General features: G+C 38.5%; 2 protein-coding genes across 2 annotated transcripts in view; one reads left to right on the top strand and one right to left on the bottom strand.

Annotated features, from left to right (window-relative positions):
• Positions 1 to 1,725, bottom strand: part of vsig10 (V-set and immunoglobulin domain containing 10) — a 37,094-nt gene extending 35,369 nt beyond the window's left edge. Inside the window, exons 1-2 of the mRNA XM_061903120.1 lie at positions 1,416 to 1,725; positions 1,027 to 1,338 (exon numbers count right to left, since the gene is read on the bottom strand). Coding sequence (XP_061759104.1) covers positions 1,027 to 1,338; positions 1,416 to 1,461 — 358 coding nt within the window. The 5' untranslated portion in view covers positions 1,462 to 1,725. The remainder of the gene's footprint in view (positions 1 to 1,026; positions 1,339 to 1,415) is intronic.
• Positions 1,726 to 10,166: 8,441 nt separating this feature from the next.
• On the top strand, positions 10,167 to 13,741 carry pebp1 (phosphatidylethanolamine binding protein 1). Its single transcript, XM_061903112.1, has 4 exons — positions 10,167 to 10,399; positions 11,774 to 11,883; positions 13,199 to 13,299; positions 13,368 to 13,741. Exons 1-4 carry the CDS (start codon positions 10,265 to 10,267, stop codon positions 13,583 to 13,585), a joined length of 564 nt encoding a protein of 187 aa, XP_061759096.1. The 5' UTR covers positions 10,167 to 10,264; the 3' UTR covers positions 13,586 to 13,741.
• Positions 13,742 to 16,108: the final 2,367 nt, after the last annotated feature.

The raw sequence follows: 16,108 nt of genomic DNA, 5'->3' as shown, positions 1-16,108 counted from the left end.
GACGTCACAGGCTATTATGAATATGAGCGCTGCGCACACACACAGCTAAAAGTCGTCTGCTTTAACGGCATAATTACACAGTATTTTGGAGATCTGTATTGCTGAATCTTTTGCAATTTGTTCAATTAATATTGGAAAAGTCAAAGTAGAAAGACGGAGTTGGGAAGCTTTAGCCTTTAGCCACACAAACACACGGTGATTCCTTGTTTAAAGTTCACAGACGTGAAACTTTACTATGGATCACAGCGAACATGGATCCCAACCGAATGTCAACCAGCAGGTTTCGGTGAGAAAATTGTGGTTAAAAAGTTGCCTCTTACCGGATATCAGCTGAGCTTGTGCCTCCCGTACAGCTGCCACCGACTTCCCTGAGACACTGCGCGTCAACACCCGGCTGTGGACGTACACTTCCGACTATCAGGTACTGTTAAACTCACTAAAACACTAGCAACACAATAGAGAGATAAGGGATTTCCCAGAATTATCCTAGTAAATGTCTCTAAAAACATATGTATCAGTCTCAATGCAAAGCGATTGCAATCGCGTTTTGTTTTGTTTTTAACTTTTTTTTTTTTTAGTCGTCGCTATCAATATCCTCAAACACGAATCATTCATCCTCGCTCAAATTAATGGGGAAATTGTCGTTTTCTCGGTCTGAATAGCGTTTTTTGTTGGAGGCTCCCATTAAAATCCATGTGAATATATGAGGAGCCATCAACATGTGACGTCGTCGTCTGCGACTTCCGGTAGAGGCAGGGCATTTCTCCAGTTGCGAACTTTATCGTGGATGTTCTCTACTAAATCCTTTCAGAAAAAATATGGCAATATCGCAAAACGATCAACTTTGACACATAGAATGGACCTGCTATCCCCGTTTAAAAGAGAAAATCTAATTTCAGTAGGCCTTTAACAGTGGTGTCCAACAGGTGGGTAGCAAGTACTTCCATAGAGACATGTAGTGTGACGTCATCTGTCCTATTATTGTGACGTCATCAGTCTAATAAAAAGGACATTTCAGCGACTTACTCGCCACCTTCAGCAGGACGCGTGCGCGCCACGTGACGTTCCCCGGAAGTTGGGCGCTGCACAGGTAGTCCCCTTCGTCCCCCTCGCGCACCCACCGGAAGTCCAGAGTGCCGTCCTCCAGCAAGCCCAGGCGGGGTCTGACGTCCGCGGCGGGACTGTCGAGGGCGCCCACGGACACTTCTTGCCCGTCCTTCCACCACGCGGTCTGAGACGGCGTCACGTGACCGTCGGCGTAACAAGGAAGTCGCGCGGTGTCGCGCAGCCAGGCGGTGACAGACGTCGTCGAAGGAGGCTCGTCGGCCCGAACCGCGACTAAAAAACAAAGGTCCGGCGTCACTTCGAATAGATCACGACATGACGTGAGCTCGGTGACGTCACCGCCGACTCACCTGTCGCGCACACAAACAAGCCGAGCAGCCGGACAGTCGTCGTCATCCTCACCAGTCTCCGCGCGGCTTCATGCCCTTTAAGGAGAAAAGTGTCCCAGCCCGACCAGTCCGACCAGTTTACGTGTGGCGTCCCACCCAGTCCACCTGACACCGCGCCACGGCGTTCATGTTACCTTCACTGGCCCCAGCCTCTTTTGCTGCTAAAAAAATAAAATAAAAAGACGCCGCGGCTTTTCTTTTTTTTTTCTTCGTTTGCCAGGGCAAATTGAACAAGAATCTTTGAACCACCGACACACCCTGAACGCACCTTCTTAAAGGCGCAGGCGCCGCTGTTCTTATCAAGCCAATACCACGTGATGGGGAATTTAAAGTTCAAAATGCTTAGTCATAGAACAGGGGTGTCCAAACTTTTTCCACAGAGGGCCGCACACGGAAGAATTAAAGCATTCGGGGGCAATTTTGATATTTTTCATTTCCAAACCATAAAATGTATGGATTTTTTTTTTTTAATCCTTATGCCTCCTAGGGAGCACAGAGGGTCTCAGTCACTAAAATTTTGAAAATAAGTCAGATTATTACTATTATTTTTTATTTAACACTTACAGTAAATCTCTATATCAACTTGAGGTTGATATAAAGTAAAACAAATAAGGTTTTATGCCTTTTCTGTCAAAGACAACTTTGTTTTATGTAGTAAAACTTAAATATGCGGTATTTAGATAGATAGATAGTACTTTATTGATTCCTTCAGGAGAGTTCATTTATTTAGCAATTAAAGCCCTCAAAGATCAAAATTGTAGGACACCATTGATTTTAATTATTTAATATTTTTGAGTAATCACAGTGGAAGTTATAATAAGCGGTAGAAAATGGATGGAAGTTAAATAAAATCCTACTAAACATATTTGAGATCCGAAAGGTTCCCCACTCATAAAGTGATGCATTTTTTTTTTCTTTAAACACTTAAATTTCAAGATCAACTTCCGATATATCTGTTGATTTTAAGTTTGAACTATTATTTTGTTTGTTTTATGCTCTTTAGTCAAAACTTTGATGTTTTTATATGGCAAACACACAACATATGCAATATTTTTTCCACAGAAAACATTTTAAAGTGATATTTTTTAAGTAATATTTCATCATAACAGATTTTTTTGAGCAATGGAAAAAAAAGAAAATAAAGACAAAAGGAAAAAAAAAACCTGCCTGCAAGGCAGCTTTGTGTCAACATTGCCACTTTTTCTCATTAGATTTCACCTCATTCCACTTTTTTAAAATGTTTTTATTTTTAATTTTGCAATACTATTAATTTTGAAAACATTAGCTGCGGGCCACAAATGGCCCCCGGGCCGCACTTTGGACACCCCTGATCTATGTAGATAAGAACCGGCTTGCGCATGCGCAGTACACAATAACAAATACGGTGGCTGCCAAGGTACAATATACTGCTCTACAACAGGGGTCACCAACGCGGTGCCCGCGGGCACCAGGTAGCCCGTAAGGACCAGATGATTCACCCGCTTGCCTGTTCTATAAATAGCTCAAATAGCAGCACTTACCAGTGAGCTGCCTCTATTTTTTAAATTGTATTTATTTACTAGCAAGCTGGTCTCGCTTTGCTCGACATTTTTAAGTATAAGAGAGACAAAACTCAAATAGAATTAGAACATCTAAGAAAATATTTTAAAGACTTGGTCTTCACTTGTTTAAATAAATTAATTATTTTTTTTACTTTGCTTCTTATAACTTTCAGAAAGACAATTTTAGGGAAAAAATACAACCTTAAAAATGATTTTAGGATTTTTAAACACATATACCTTTTTACCTTTTAAATTCCTTCCTCTTCTTTCCTGACAATTTAAATCAATGTTCAAGTAAATTTTTTTTTTTTTATTGTAAAGAATAATAAATAAATTTTTATATTAATTCTTCATTTTAGCTTCTGTTTTTTCGATGAAGAATATTTGTGAAATATTTCTTCAAACTAATTATGATTAAAATTCCAAAAAAATATTCTGGCAAATCTAGAAAATCTTTAGAATCAAATTTAAATCTTATTTCAAAGTATTTTTAATTTATTTTAAAATTTTTGTTCTGGAAAATCTAGAAGAAATAATGATTTGTCTTTGTTAGAAATATAGCTTGGTCCAATTTGTTATGTATTATGAATAAAATGCAGATTGGATTTTAAACTATTTAAAACATTACAATTAATCTTAATCAGGAAAAATTACTAATGATGTTCCATAAATTTTTTTTTTTTTTTTTTTCAAAAAGATTCGAATTAGCTAGTTTTTCTCTTATTTTTTTCGGTTGAATTTTGAATTTTAAAGAGTCGAAATTGAAGATAAAATATGTTTCAAAATTTAATTTTCATTTTTTTCCCTGTTTTCTCGTCCTTTAAACCGTTAAATTAAGTGTTTTTTTCATATATGTTATCTACCGCCCCCCAGGGCCCTATTCGGACTTTATCAATGAATTCTCAGAGTTCGTTGCTGATATAGTGACACATGCCGATAATATAATCATAATGGGGGACTTTAATATCCATATGAATACCCCATCGGACCCACCGTGCGTAGCGCTCCAGACTATAAGTGATAGCTGTGGTCTCACACAAATAATAAATGAACCCACGCATCGCAACGGTAATACGATAGACCTAGTGCTTGTCAGGGGTATCACCGTTTCCAAAGTTACGATACTCCCGTATACTAAAGTATTGTCCGATCATTACCTTATAAAATTTGAGGTTCAGACGCATGTTCGTCAAATTAATAATAATAATAACTGCTATAGCAGCCGCAACATTAATACGGCCACAACGACAACTCTTGCTGACCTACTGCCCTCGGTAATGGCACCATTCCCAAAGTATGTGGGCTCTATTGATAACCTCACTAACAACTTTAACCACGCCCTGCGCGAAACCATTGATAACATAGCACCGCTAAAGTTAAAAAAGGCTCCAAAAAAGCGTCCCCCGTGGTTTACAGAAGAAACTAGAGCTCAGAAATTATTATGTAGAAAGCTGGAACGCAAATGGCGCACGACTAAACTTGAGGTGCACCATCAAGCATGGAGTGATGGTTTAATAACTTATAAACGCATGCTTACCTTAGCTAAAGCTAAATATTACTCAAATGTCATCCACCGTAATAAAAACGATCCTAAATTTTTCTGGACTCTTGCGACTGTGTTGGATCCATTATGGATTGAATTTTCACAGTATCATGTTAGACCCGCTCGACATCCATTGCTTTCCTCCTCTCCAAGGTTCTCATAGTCATCATTGTCACCGACGTCCCACTGGGTGTGAGTTTTCCTTGCCCTTATGTGGGCCTACCGAGGATGTCGTAGTGGTTTGTGCAGCCCTTTGAGACACTAGTGATTTAGGGCTATATAAGTAAACATTGATTGATTGATTGATTGGATATATATATTTTTTTTTTTTTTAACTATTTCTTAAAGGTAAATTGAGCAAATTGGCTATTTCTGGCAATGTATTTAAGTGTGTAACAAACTGGTAGTTCTTCGCATTAATCAGTACCCAAGAAGTAGCTCTTGGTTTCAAAAAGGTTGGTGACCCCTGCTCTACCATGTCCAAACATAAAGCAGTCCAAACAGACATATAGGCTCATGGTATTCCAGATTTATTTACCATGAATTGATTAACGTAGACCCCGACTTAAACAAGTGGAAAAACTTATCCGGGTGTTACCATTTAGAGGTCAATTGTACGGAATATGTACTGTACTGTAAAATCTACTCATAAAAGTCTCAATCAATCAATCAAAAAGAGATGTACAGAGATGAATAAGGGCTTTCATATTGATTTTTTTGTGTGACCGGAGAGTGTGGGCCTGCCCATTGGGGTGTGATGCCATTCCCATGATCACTAGTGGTAATGGTGTGGCTATGTAAGTGTGTAGTGTGCATGTATTATATTTATCCATCCATCTTCTTCCACTTATCCGAGGTTGGGTTGCGGGGGCAGCAGCCTAAGCAAAGAAGCCCAGACTTCCCTCTCCCCAGCCACTTCGTCCAGCTCTTCCTGGGGAATCCCGAGATGTTCCCAGGCCAGCCTGGAGACATAGTCTTCCCAACGTGGACGGCGTGGCGCAGTGGGAGAGTGGCTGTGCGCAACCCGAGCGTCCCTGGTTCAATCCCCACCTAGTACCAACCTCGTCATGTCCGTTGTGTCCTGAGCAAGACACTTCACCCTTGCTCCTGATGGGTGCTGGTTAGCACCTTGCATGGCAGCTCCCTCCATCAGTGTGTGAATGTGTGTGTGAATGGGTAAATGTGGAAGTAGTGTCAAAGCGCTTTGAGTACCTTGAAGGTAGAAAAGCGCTATACAAGTACAACCCATTTATTATTTATCATTTAACGTGTCCTGGATCTATCTATCTATCTATGACAAACTTGCTGAGCTTTTATATACATAAATTATATATATATATATATATATATATATATATATATATATATATATATACACACACATACATATACATATATACATTTATATAGGTTAAAATCCAATTTAAAATCCAATCTCTTATACATATATATGTATATATATATATATATATATATATATATATATATACAAACATAAATACATAAATGATATAAATATATATTTGTGTGTATGTATATATATAAATATATATATATATTATATATATATATATACATATATATCATTTATGCATAAACAAATTAAATATATATATAATTTATGGATATACATAAATGGTATATATATCTCTCATGTGTGTGTGTATATTATTTATATATATATATATATATATATATATATATATATATATATATATATATATATATATATATATATATATATATTAGAATAGAATAGAAAGTACTTTATTGATCCCTGGGGGAAATTCAGCACCACAGTTCACTCACAATTCACAAGAATAAAAATAAATAATATATAACATATATTATATATATAATATATGAATAGTATAAATATATTCTACATTTAAGTGCAGTCAAGAAGGAACATATGCATTATACAGTCTGATGGCTGTCGGTATGAAGGACCTCCTGTGTCGTTCCGTGTTACATTTAGGGAGTCTGAGCCTTCCACTGAACGTGCTCATTCTCGCCGCAAGGTCCGAGTGTGGTGTGTGTGTGTGTGTGTGCGTGTGTGTGTGTGTGTATATATATATATATATATATATATATATATATATATATATATATATATATATATATATATATATATATATATATATATATATATACATATAATGTATGTATGTACAAGTTCATTAAGTTGGTACATTGAGTGAACAGGTAGTTCTAGCTCAGAATAATTTATGATTTAAAGAAAAGGGGTGGGATTAGATAAGTGTAAACTTCTTCTCACTTCTTTTCAAATATGTTAAAAAAGGAAAGTCTATTGCTCATTTTGTTTATTTTTTCCCGTTTTTAATTCTTCTTTGTTTTCGTTTTGTTATCATAGCTGTTAAGGCTGTATGGATCAGGGTTGCTCTTTTTCTTTTGCATATTTAAAATAAAAATATATAAAATCAAATGTTTAGGACCGATACCTTTTACTGTATTTTTTCAATATCCCATACAGTTATTTCATCATGTGATCATAGTTATAACCAGGATACATTTCATTATAAAAATGTAGGAAAACAAAAAAATATCTTATGTCGATACACACAAATTAAAGTAAAAAAAATGGGTTTAATTAAATACCTTTGAAAAAATGTGTTATAATAAATAAATGTAAATAAAATGCCACATAACACTTTGGCTCCGTTTAGTTTGCTCTGTGCTTTGTATGGAGGTGACTATGTCTTTAAATGTTTGTGTTTGAATTTTGTGGACATTTATTTTGTTGACAGTTTAATTAATTGAACATGTATGCAAAAAAAAAAAATCAGTGCAGAAATATTAGTTTCTTCAAACCTCAAGTCCGCTAAATTAAAACCTCATAAGGCCCAAGCTGTTTATTTACATGCTTTTTTTCTCTCTCTCTCTTTGCTATTTGGGCTTATTGGAACCTAATTAGAATAAAAACTAAGAATCATCTTTTGATATGATGTACTTAGTCCAAAGGTACACAAACGTGTACTTCATGTTTAGTGACATGCTAATTCTTATTTTTACACTTTTTTCCCCCAAATTCCATCGTATGTTATACTCTTCTGACACCACCAGATGGCAGTATAAGTGTCCACATAAGCAGCCATAAGACCCCAATTCAGTATTGATTGATTGAGGCTTTCATTAGTAAATTTCACAGTACACTACATATTCTGTACAATTGACCACTAAATGGTAACACCTAAATAAGTTTTTCAACTTGTTTAAGTCGGGGTCGACGTTAATCAATTCATGGTATTGTACACAATTTTGGAAATAAGGGCTAGAAGGTGTTGTCCACGTATGTGGCCACTAAGGCCTTTAGAGGAAATATAAAGACACAATTAAGCCAATTAGGAGTTAAGTTTGAAGTCACTTTATATATATATATATATATATATATATATATATAACTATATATATATATATATATATATATATATATATATATATATATATATATATGTATATGTATATATATATATTTTTTTTTACCCTGAAATGTCCTTCTCTGGATTTATATTGCTTAAAAATGTTATCAATTCAAATTGTCTACCAATTTAATGGGAAAAAAATAGTTTCCACAATTCAAACGCAAAAAAAACTAACTTAAGTTACATTACAAAAAGCTTTTATAATAGACGCATTAACCACAGCTTTGTATATCATCTTGGGCATACCTTATACACCGGCAACAATATATACTTACACATATATTGTATAGAATATGAAAAATATGTAAGAAATATTTAACTTAAGATAATTCGTGTATACTTTTTCAGTGGTTCTCAAATGGGGGTACTTGAAGGTATCCCCAGGGGTACGTGAGATTTTTCAAAAATATTCTCAAAATAGCAACAATTCAAAAATCCCTTATAAATATATTCATTGAATAATACTTCAACAAAATATGAATGTAATGTGAAAAGAAATTAAACAATCCAATATTCAGTGTTGACAGCTAGATTTTTGTGGACATGTTCCATAAATATTGATGTTAAAGATTTCTTTTTTTGTGAAGAAATGTTTAGAGGGGTTAGTGCGTCTGCCTCACAATACAAAGGTCCTGCAGTCCTGGGTTCATATTCAGGCTCGGGATCTTTCTGTGTGGAGTTTGCATGTTCTCCCCGTGAATGCGTGGGTTCCCTCCGGGTACTCCGGCTTCCTCCCACCTCCAAAGACATGCACCTGGGGATAGGTTGATTGGCAACACTAAATTGGCCCCAGTGTGTGAATGTGAGTGTGAATGTTGTCTATCTGTGTTGGCCCTGCGATGAGGTGGCGACTTGTCCAGGGTGTACCCCGCCTTCCGCCCGATTGTAGCTGAGATAGGCGCCAGCGCCCCCCGCGACCCCAAAAGGGAATAAGCGGTAGAAAATGGATGGATGGATGTTTAGAATGAAGTTCATGAATCCAGATGGATCTCTATTACAATCCCCAAAGAGGGCACTTTAAGTTGATGATTACTTCTATGTGTTGAAATCTTTATTCATAATTGAATCACTTGTTTATTTTTCAACAAGTTTTTGTTATTTTCATATCTTTTTTTCCAAATAGTTCAAGAAAGACCACTACAAATGAGCAATATTTTGCACTGTTATACAATTTAAAAAATCAGAAACTGATGACATAGTGCTGTATTTTACTTCTTTATCTCTTTTTTCAACCAAAAATGCTTTGCTCTGATTAGGGGGTACTTGAATTAATAAAAATTTTCACAGGGGGTACATCACTGAAAAAAGGTTGAGAACCACTGAACTATTTGATTAGTACTTTTTTTTCCACCACGTCACGTCCGTTGTGTCCTGAGCAAGACACTTCACCCTTGCTCCTGATGGGTGCTGGTTGGCGCCTTGCATGGCAGCTCCCTCCATCAGTGTGTGAATGGGTAAATGTGGAAGTAGTGTCAACGCGCTTTGAGTACCTTGAAGGTAGAAAAGCGCTATACAAGTACAACCCATGTTTCTTTTACTTTTTATTCATAGCTGTATGTAGAAGTGTCTGGTTGTATCTGCTGCTTTAATGTCTTTAATGTCCTATGTGTTCTTTGATGTTTGATGTTTCCCTCTTACACACATGTAAGAGGGATGTGTACTATGGCTATGAGTTGTTGTTTTTTTCCCTTGGCCTCAGTCTGGACCCCCTCTCCAGGGCCCAGGCTAAGACCGATTTTTTTTATTTTATTTTAATCTTCTATTCCCCCCCCTTGTTTACCCGTATCTCATCTTTTTTGTAAGGGGCGCTGGAAGCCGGCAGACCCGTCAGCGAACCTGTTCTGTCTCCCTTTAATGTTTGTCTGATCTTGAATGGGATTGTGCTGAAATATGTAATTTTCCTGAAGGAACTCTCCTGACGGAATAAATAAAGTACTATCTAATCTAATCTATTCTATTATGAACACTGAGGACCTCTTGTGGTCGCCTTCTGCCATTGCCGGCGTGTGGCGTTAGAGGGGAGTCCGAGTACTCTTTTGGCGAGAGTAAATAAGTAGTGTTATGCCAGTTTAAGGAGACAAATGTGTCAAAAATAACTTGATGTATTTTAAAGGGTATAAAGTGTCATAAATATATATTTTTGTTGCGGATGTTTAATGTCATCGTATAGTCTTTGCCTTCCCGTAGTTTTTTGTGTGTACTTGAACGCACCGCCTTCAAAAAGACTGCTGCGGTTAGATAAAGTGCGAGCAACTTTACTTTAGCCAACCCTTCCAAGCCAACATGCCCGTGGATTTAAACCAGTGGACCGGCCCGCTGGCCCTCCAGGAGGTGGAGGAGAAGCCCGCCGGGCCTCTGACTATTAAATACGGCTCTGTGGAAATCGACGAGCTGGGCAAAGTGCTCACTCCGACGCAGGTATGCTAATGTTAGCATACGTTTATTTGAAATCTACTCCTTTTTGTGGATATTTTGGAGAAAATAATGCGTTTAATGCACGAAAGGGCTGACATTTAAATTACAAATTATTAAAGTTTTGTAAGTATAAGTCTTGCTCGCTGTTAACCGTTTCTAAACTACCGTATTTCCTTGAATTGCCGCCAGGGCGCTAATTATTTTTAAAACCTCTTCCCACTCCGGCACTTACCACAGGCATGCAGTAAAAATTTGAGTGTGCTGCAAGGACATCAAGAAAAGCACACTTAATTAAAAAAAACGATATTATGGTCTTACCTTTACTTTTAAATTAAGTCTATGCGTAGCTCCTTCTGATCAAAAGCCTCGATAACTTGTTTATAGAAGTCTTCCTTATCTTTCATCAGTTATAAAAGTCTCTCTGTCTCGATGGAGATTTTCCTTTATTACCTCCTGCTTCGATTGAAAGTCCAGTTTAGAAAACTGCTATCAGATTGCTGCTATCAGCTAGCTCGGCTTCTTAAGTGTGGGCAACGACATCATTACCCTCGGACAACTCCCCCTCCCGTTCTGCTCCGTGGGTGATCTCTTTATCCCACTGCTGCCACCAGGAAGTGTTATTATATAAACAATACACTGGGTATTTAGGACTGGAACATGCTTTATTTCAGCCCGGTTGTTTACATAGCAACATAGGAGTTTTGCATCCTTAAAGGTCCGTCATATCCGTCCCAGCACATATCACGTCACTCATTGTCACTTCTTCTGCAGCCGAGTAGTCGCAAGAAGGATCACTAGCGCCCTCTACCACCAGGAGGCGGGAGTCTTTTAATGACTCATATTTGACAGACGCAGCTACGGTATTGTGACGGTCTCAAGCCGTCGTCTTGGGAGTTCCCAGTACCACCAAGGAAGGACATGGCTTGAGCAGTTTGACTTTGTTTATTTTTCAATAAAACCTCAGTCCAGGTCGCTCTTCCGCTCCTCCTTTCCGCTCGCTCGCCGCCATCTCCAGCGTGCCCTTCCTGTTTGTCGGACCGTCGGCTCCACCTCTCCACAGGTATATTAATAAAATATAGCTGCTTACTGTTTTTTTTAGCATACCGGTATTCAATATCTTGGACCTTAAATCCTACTGAATAGCTCTTAATCTTCTTCCCTTTATGCGATTTCAAATTACCGGTATTGAAATCAGCCTCCTCCATTTTGAAAATGATGACAATTCACAATTCCCCTCCTGCGGCAATTCAAGGAAATACGGTAGTTAGGTTAGTGTGCAATGCTGCTTTTTGCCACCATAGGGCGACATTGCTCGTAATTAACAGCAGCCCAGTGGACGTGACTGGGAGTGACAGGTGTTTTGTTACCTGCCCACAGGTGCAGAACCAGCCCACGTGCATTACGTGGGAGGGATGTGACCCCAGTAAGCTTTACACTTTGGCCCTGACCGACCCTGATGCCCCCAGTAGGAAAAACGCCAAATTCAGGTAAGTTATTAACCAGTGGAAATTTTTTTTTCTTCAAGGTCTACTGAAATGAGATTTTCTTATTTAAATGGGGATAGCAGGTCCATTCTATTTGTCATACTTGATCATTTCGCGATATTGCCATATTTTTGCTGAAAGGATTTAGTAGAGAACATCGATGATAAAGTTTGCAACTTTTGGTCGCTAATAAAAAAGCTTTGCCTGTACCAGAAGTAGCAGACGATGTGCGCGTGACGTCACTGGTTGTGGAGCTCCTCACATCCTCACATTGTTTACAATCATGGCCACCAGCAGCGAGAGCGATTCGGACCGAGTAAGCGACGATTTCCCCATTCATTTGAGCGAGGATGAAAGATTCGTGGATGAGGATAGTGACAGTGAAGGACTAGGAAAAAAGAAAAAAAAAGGCAAGGGCAGTGGGAGCGATTCAGATGTTATTAGACACATTTACTAGGATAATTCTGGAAAATCCCTTATCTGCTTATTGTGTTACTAGTGTTTTAGTGATATTATATAGTCGTACCTGAAAGTCGGAGGGGTGTGGCCACGGGTGTGGTGACCGGCAGTGTCTTTAAGGGAAGCCATGTTTCTCGACGAGGCGAAGCGAAGGCAGCCAGTCAGGCCGGGCCGAGCTTTTTTTCCCCTCCTCAGTGGAAGCATCCCACGTTCGGGGGCGGCCGGTGGGAGGAGGCAAGAGAGTCCGCAGCTGCTGGAGGAACGACGCAAGCTCTCTGCTCATGTCTACGGTAAGAGCCGACTTATTACCACCATTTTCTCACTGAAACCTGCCGGTTGACATGTGGTAGGGAACCATGTTCGCTTGACTGCTCTGTTCCATAGTAAAGTTTCACCGTCATCTTTCTGAAATGTAAACAATGAAACACCTGCTGTGTTTGTGTTGCTAAAGGCAGCTGCAATACACCGCTTCCCACCTACATCTTTCTTCTTTGACGTCTCCATTTATTAGTTGAACAAATCGCAAAAGATTCAGCGACACAGATGTCCAGAATACTGTGTAATTACGCGATTAAAGCAGACTACTTATAGCTGGGATCGGGCTGGAACACAATGTCCGCTTCAATCTGTGACATCACGCGCACATGTCATCATACCGTGACGTTTTCAACAGGACACATAGCGGGAAATTTAAAATTGCAATTTAGTAAACGAAAAAGGCCGTATTGGCATGTGTTGCAATGTTAATATTTCATAATTGATATATAAACTATCAAACTGCGTGGTCGATAGTAGTGGGTTTCAGTAGGCCTTTAAAAGATTGTCCTCTCATTTTGGTTTGTTGTGATGAATCTACCAGGGAGTGGCATCACTTCCTGGTGGTCAACATGAAGGGGAACGACGTGTCGTCCGGTCGCGTCATGTCCGACTACGTGGGCTCCGGTCCTCCTCAGGACACGGGTGAGACACGACTCCGAATAAGGAGGACAAATCAGTCACACCCCAAACCTCTCCCCTCCTTCCTGCAGGTCTGCACCGGTACGTGTGGCTGGTCTATGAGCAGGCGGGCCAGCTGGCCTGCAGCGAGACGGTCCTTACCAACCGCTCGGGCGACGGGCGCGGCAAGTTTAAGATCCAGAGCTTCAGGAAGAAGTACCAGCTGGGCGCCCCCGTGGCGGGTACCTGCTACCAGGCCGAGTGGGACGACTACGTGCCCAAACTCTACCAACAGCTCGCCGGAAAGTAAACAGAAAAAAAGAAAAAAAGTGGTACTTTTCCCCGTCTTGGAGAACATATTTTGCACTAACACCACAACCCTAATAATGCTTTTGTTTTGAAAGTGCCACTGACTGTTCTGACAAGTGAAATTTTAACTGCACAATAAATCGACCTGAAACTCTTATCTGCTTGTTTCGTGCCTTTTTGGAGGTTGTATTTTAAAATGAATCATAGCAAAATGAATGTGAAGTTAAAAAAAAAAAAAAAAGTATATTTAGACAATATTTAGGGAAAAATCTAAAGGTATTATTGTAATGCAAGGGTCACCAACACGCACCAGGTAGCCCGTAAGGACCAGATGAGTAGCCCGCTGGCCTGTTCTAAAAATAGCAGCATTTATAGCAAGAGAGACAAAACTCAAATAGAATTTGAAAATCCAAGAAAATATTTTAAAGACTTGGTCTTCACTTGTTTAAATAAATTCATTTTTTTACTTTGCTTCTTATAACTTACAGAAAGACAATTTTAGAGCAAAATACAATCTTAAATATTATTTTGGGATTTTTAAACACATATCCCTTTTAAATTCATTCCATTTCTTGTTCAAGTAAATGTATTTTTTTATTGTAAATAATAATAAATACATTTTAATTGAATTCTTCATTTTATCTTCTGCTTTTTCTACAAAGAATATTTGTGAAATATGATTAAAAATATATATTCTGGCAAATCTAGAAATACTGTAGAATCAAATTTAAATCTAATTTTAAAGTGTATTTTAACATATTTTAATGTCATCAAAATTCTAAAATTAATCTTAACCAGGAAAAATGACTGATGATCCATAAATTCTTCTTTAAATTTTTTCAAAAAGATTCGAATTAGCTAGTTTTTGTCTTATTTTTTTCGGTTGCAATTTGAATTTTAAAAACTCGAAATTGAAGATAAACTATGTTTCAAAATTTGATTTAAATTTTTTTCCTGTTTTCTCCTCTTTTGAACCGTTCAATTAAGTGTTTTTTCATCATTTATTCTCTACAAAAAACCTTCCGTAAAAGGAAAAGATGTACAACGGAATGACAGACAGAAATACCCATTTTTAAATATATATAAATATAGATTTATTTATTAAAGGTAAATTGAGCAAATTGGCTATTTCTGGCAATTTATTTAAGTGTGTATCAAACTGGTAGCCCTTCGCATTAATCAGTACCCAAGAAGTAGCTCTTGGTTTCAAAAAGGTTGGTGACTCCTGTATAATTTTAATGTTTTATTTTTTTACAATCTGCTAATGTTGCAATAGCGACCTCAAGCGGTAGCAGCGAGTAACTACAGTCAAACTATAAAGCATCAAACGCCATACCACTATTTCCTACATTATTAAACTAAAACATACACAGGGGGACATTTTGTATTGTTTTCTAAAAGATTTTTAAGTGATTTAATTGGTCTTTTATGGAGATTTGCAGGAAAAATATGTTGGTATCTTTGTAAAAACATTTCAAATTATCAGTTGTTTTAGAATAGTGACCTCTGGCGGTAGCACACTGACCTTACACCATGTGACGTTCAAGGGTGAATGCCATCCATCTATCCATTTCCTACCGCTTGTCCAGTTCGGGGTTATCTGCAGCCTATCTCAGCTGCATTCGGGCAGAAGGCGATGTACACCCTGGACAAGTCGCTATCTCATCACAGGGCCAACACAGATAACATTCACACATTAGGGACCATTGTTGCCAATCAACCTATCCCCAGGTGCATGTCTTTGGAGGTGGGAGGGGCCTACACCCAGGTGCATGTCTTTGGAGGTGGGAGGGGCCTATCCCCTGGTGCATGTCTTTGGAGGTGGGAGGAAGCCGGAGTACCCGGAGGGAACCCACGCAGTCATGGGGAGAACATGCAAACTCCACACAGAAAGATCCATTCAATTCAATTAAAAGTTTTGTTGTACTAGGGCAATGACAATAAAGACCTAACCTATTCGAAGTATATTATTTCAGGAATAATAAAGGGAAAATAATAAAAATCAAAGCTGCAAGCAGCGATGGACGGGACCGACTTTTGCTGGTGTTTCCTGCAATCACCCATTCAACATATCTTTATTTGCACCTTACCAACCTTCTCTGTATCCTGGTGTCAAACTGGGGCCTCCTTCTTTCACCAAGTCAACATATCTTTACCCGCACAGTACCTACCGTCTCTGCATTGTGTGGTCACGCTAGTGCTTCCTGCTTTTAAGCGGCCATCTTGAGACGGCAGCAACGCAGCAGCATCAGCGTAGCACAGCCGTTCTTTGAAGGCTCGTAAAATCAAAACCGGAGCAGTTAGAAAAACTCTTTGCACAAATTTTAATCAGAAGGGTTCCATCTCTCTCCTGTGCGAGTTTGAAGCCGAAACAACAAACGCGCTCAGAGGAGATGGTTTGACGGGTTTTTAAAAAACTTTTGTTTTGAAGGGGTAATTGCCAATTTCCTGTTGATTTTTGCTGAAGGATGTCAATTAATGAAATGTAGGTCTAAGTGAGACCTACATACAGGTTTTCATGTCT

Source organism: Nerophis ophidion, linkage group LG01, assembly GCF_033978795.1.
Source record: "Nerophis ophidion isolate RoL-2023_Sa linkage group LG01, RoL_Noph_v1.0, whole genome shotgun sequence".
NCBI classification, from domain to species: domain Eukaryota; kingdom Metazoa; phylum Chordata; class Actinopteri; order Syngnathiformes; family Syngnathidae; genus Nerophis; species Nerophis ophidion.
The sequence above is the reverse complement of the archived record's forward strand: the minus strand, read 5'-3'. Positions and strand labels throughout refer to the sequence as shown.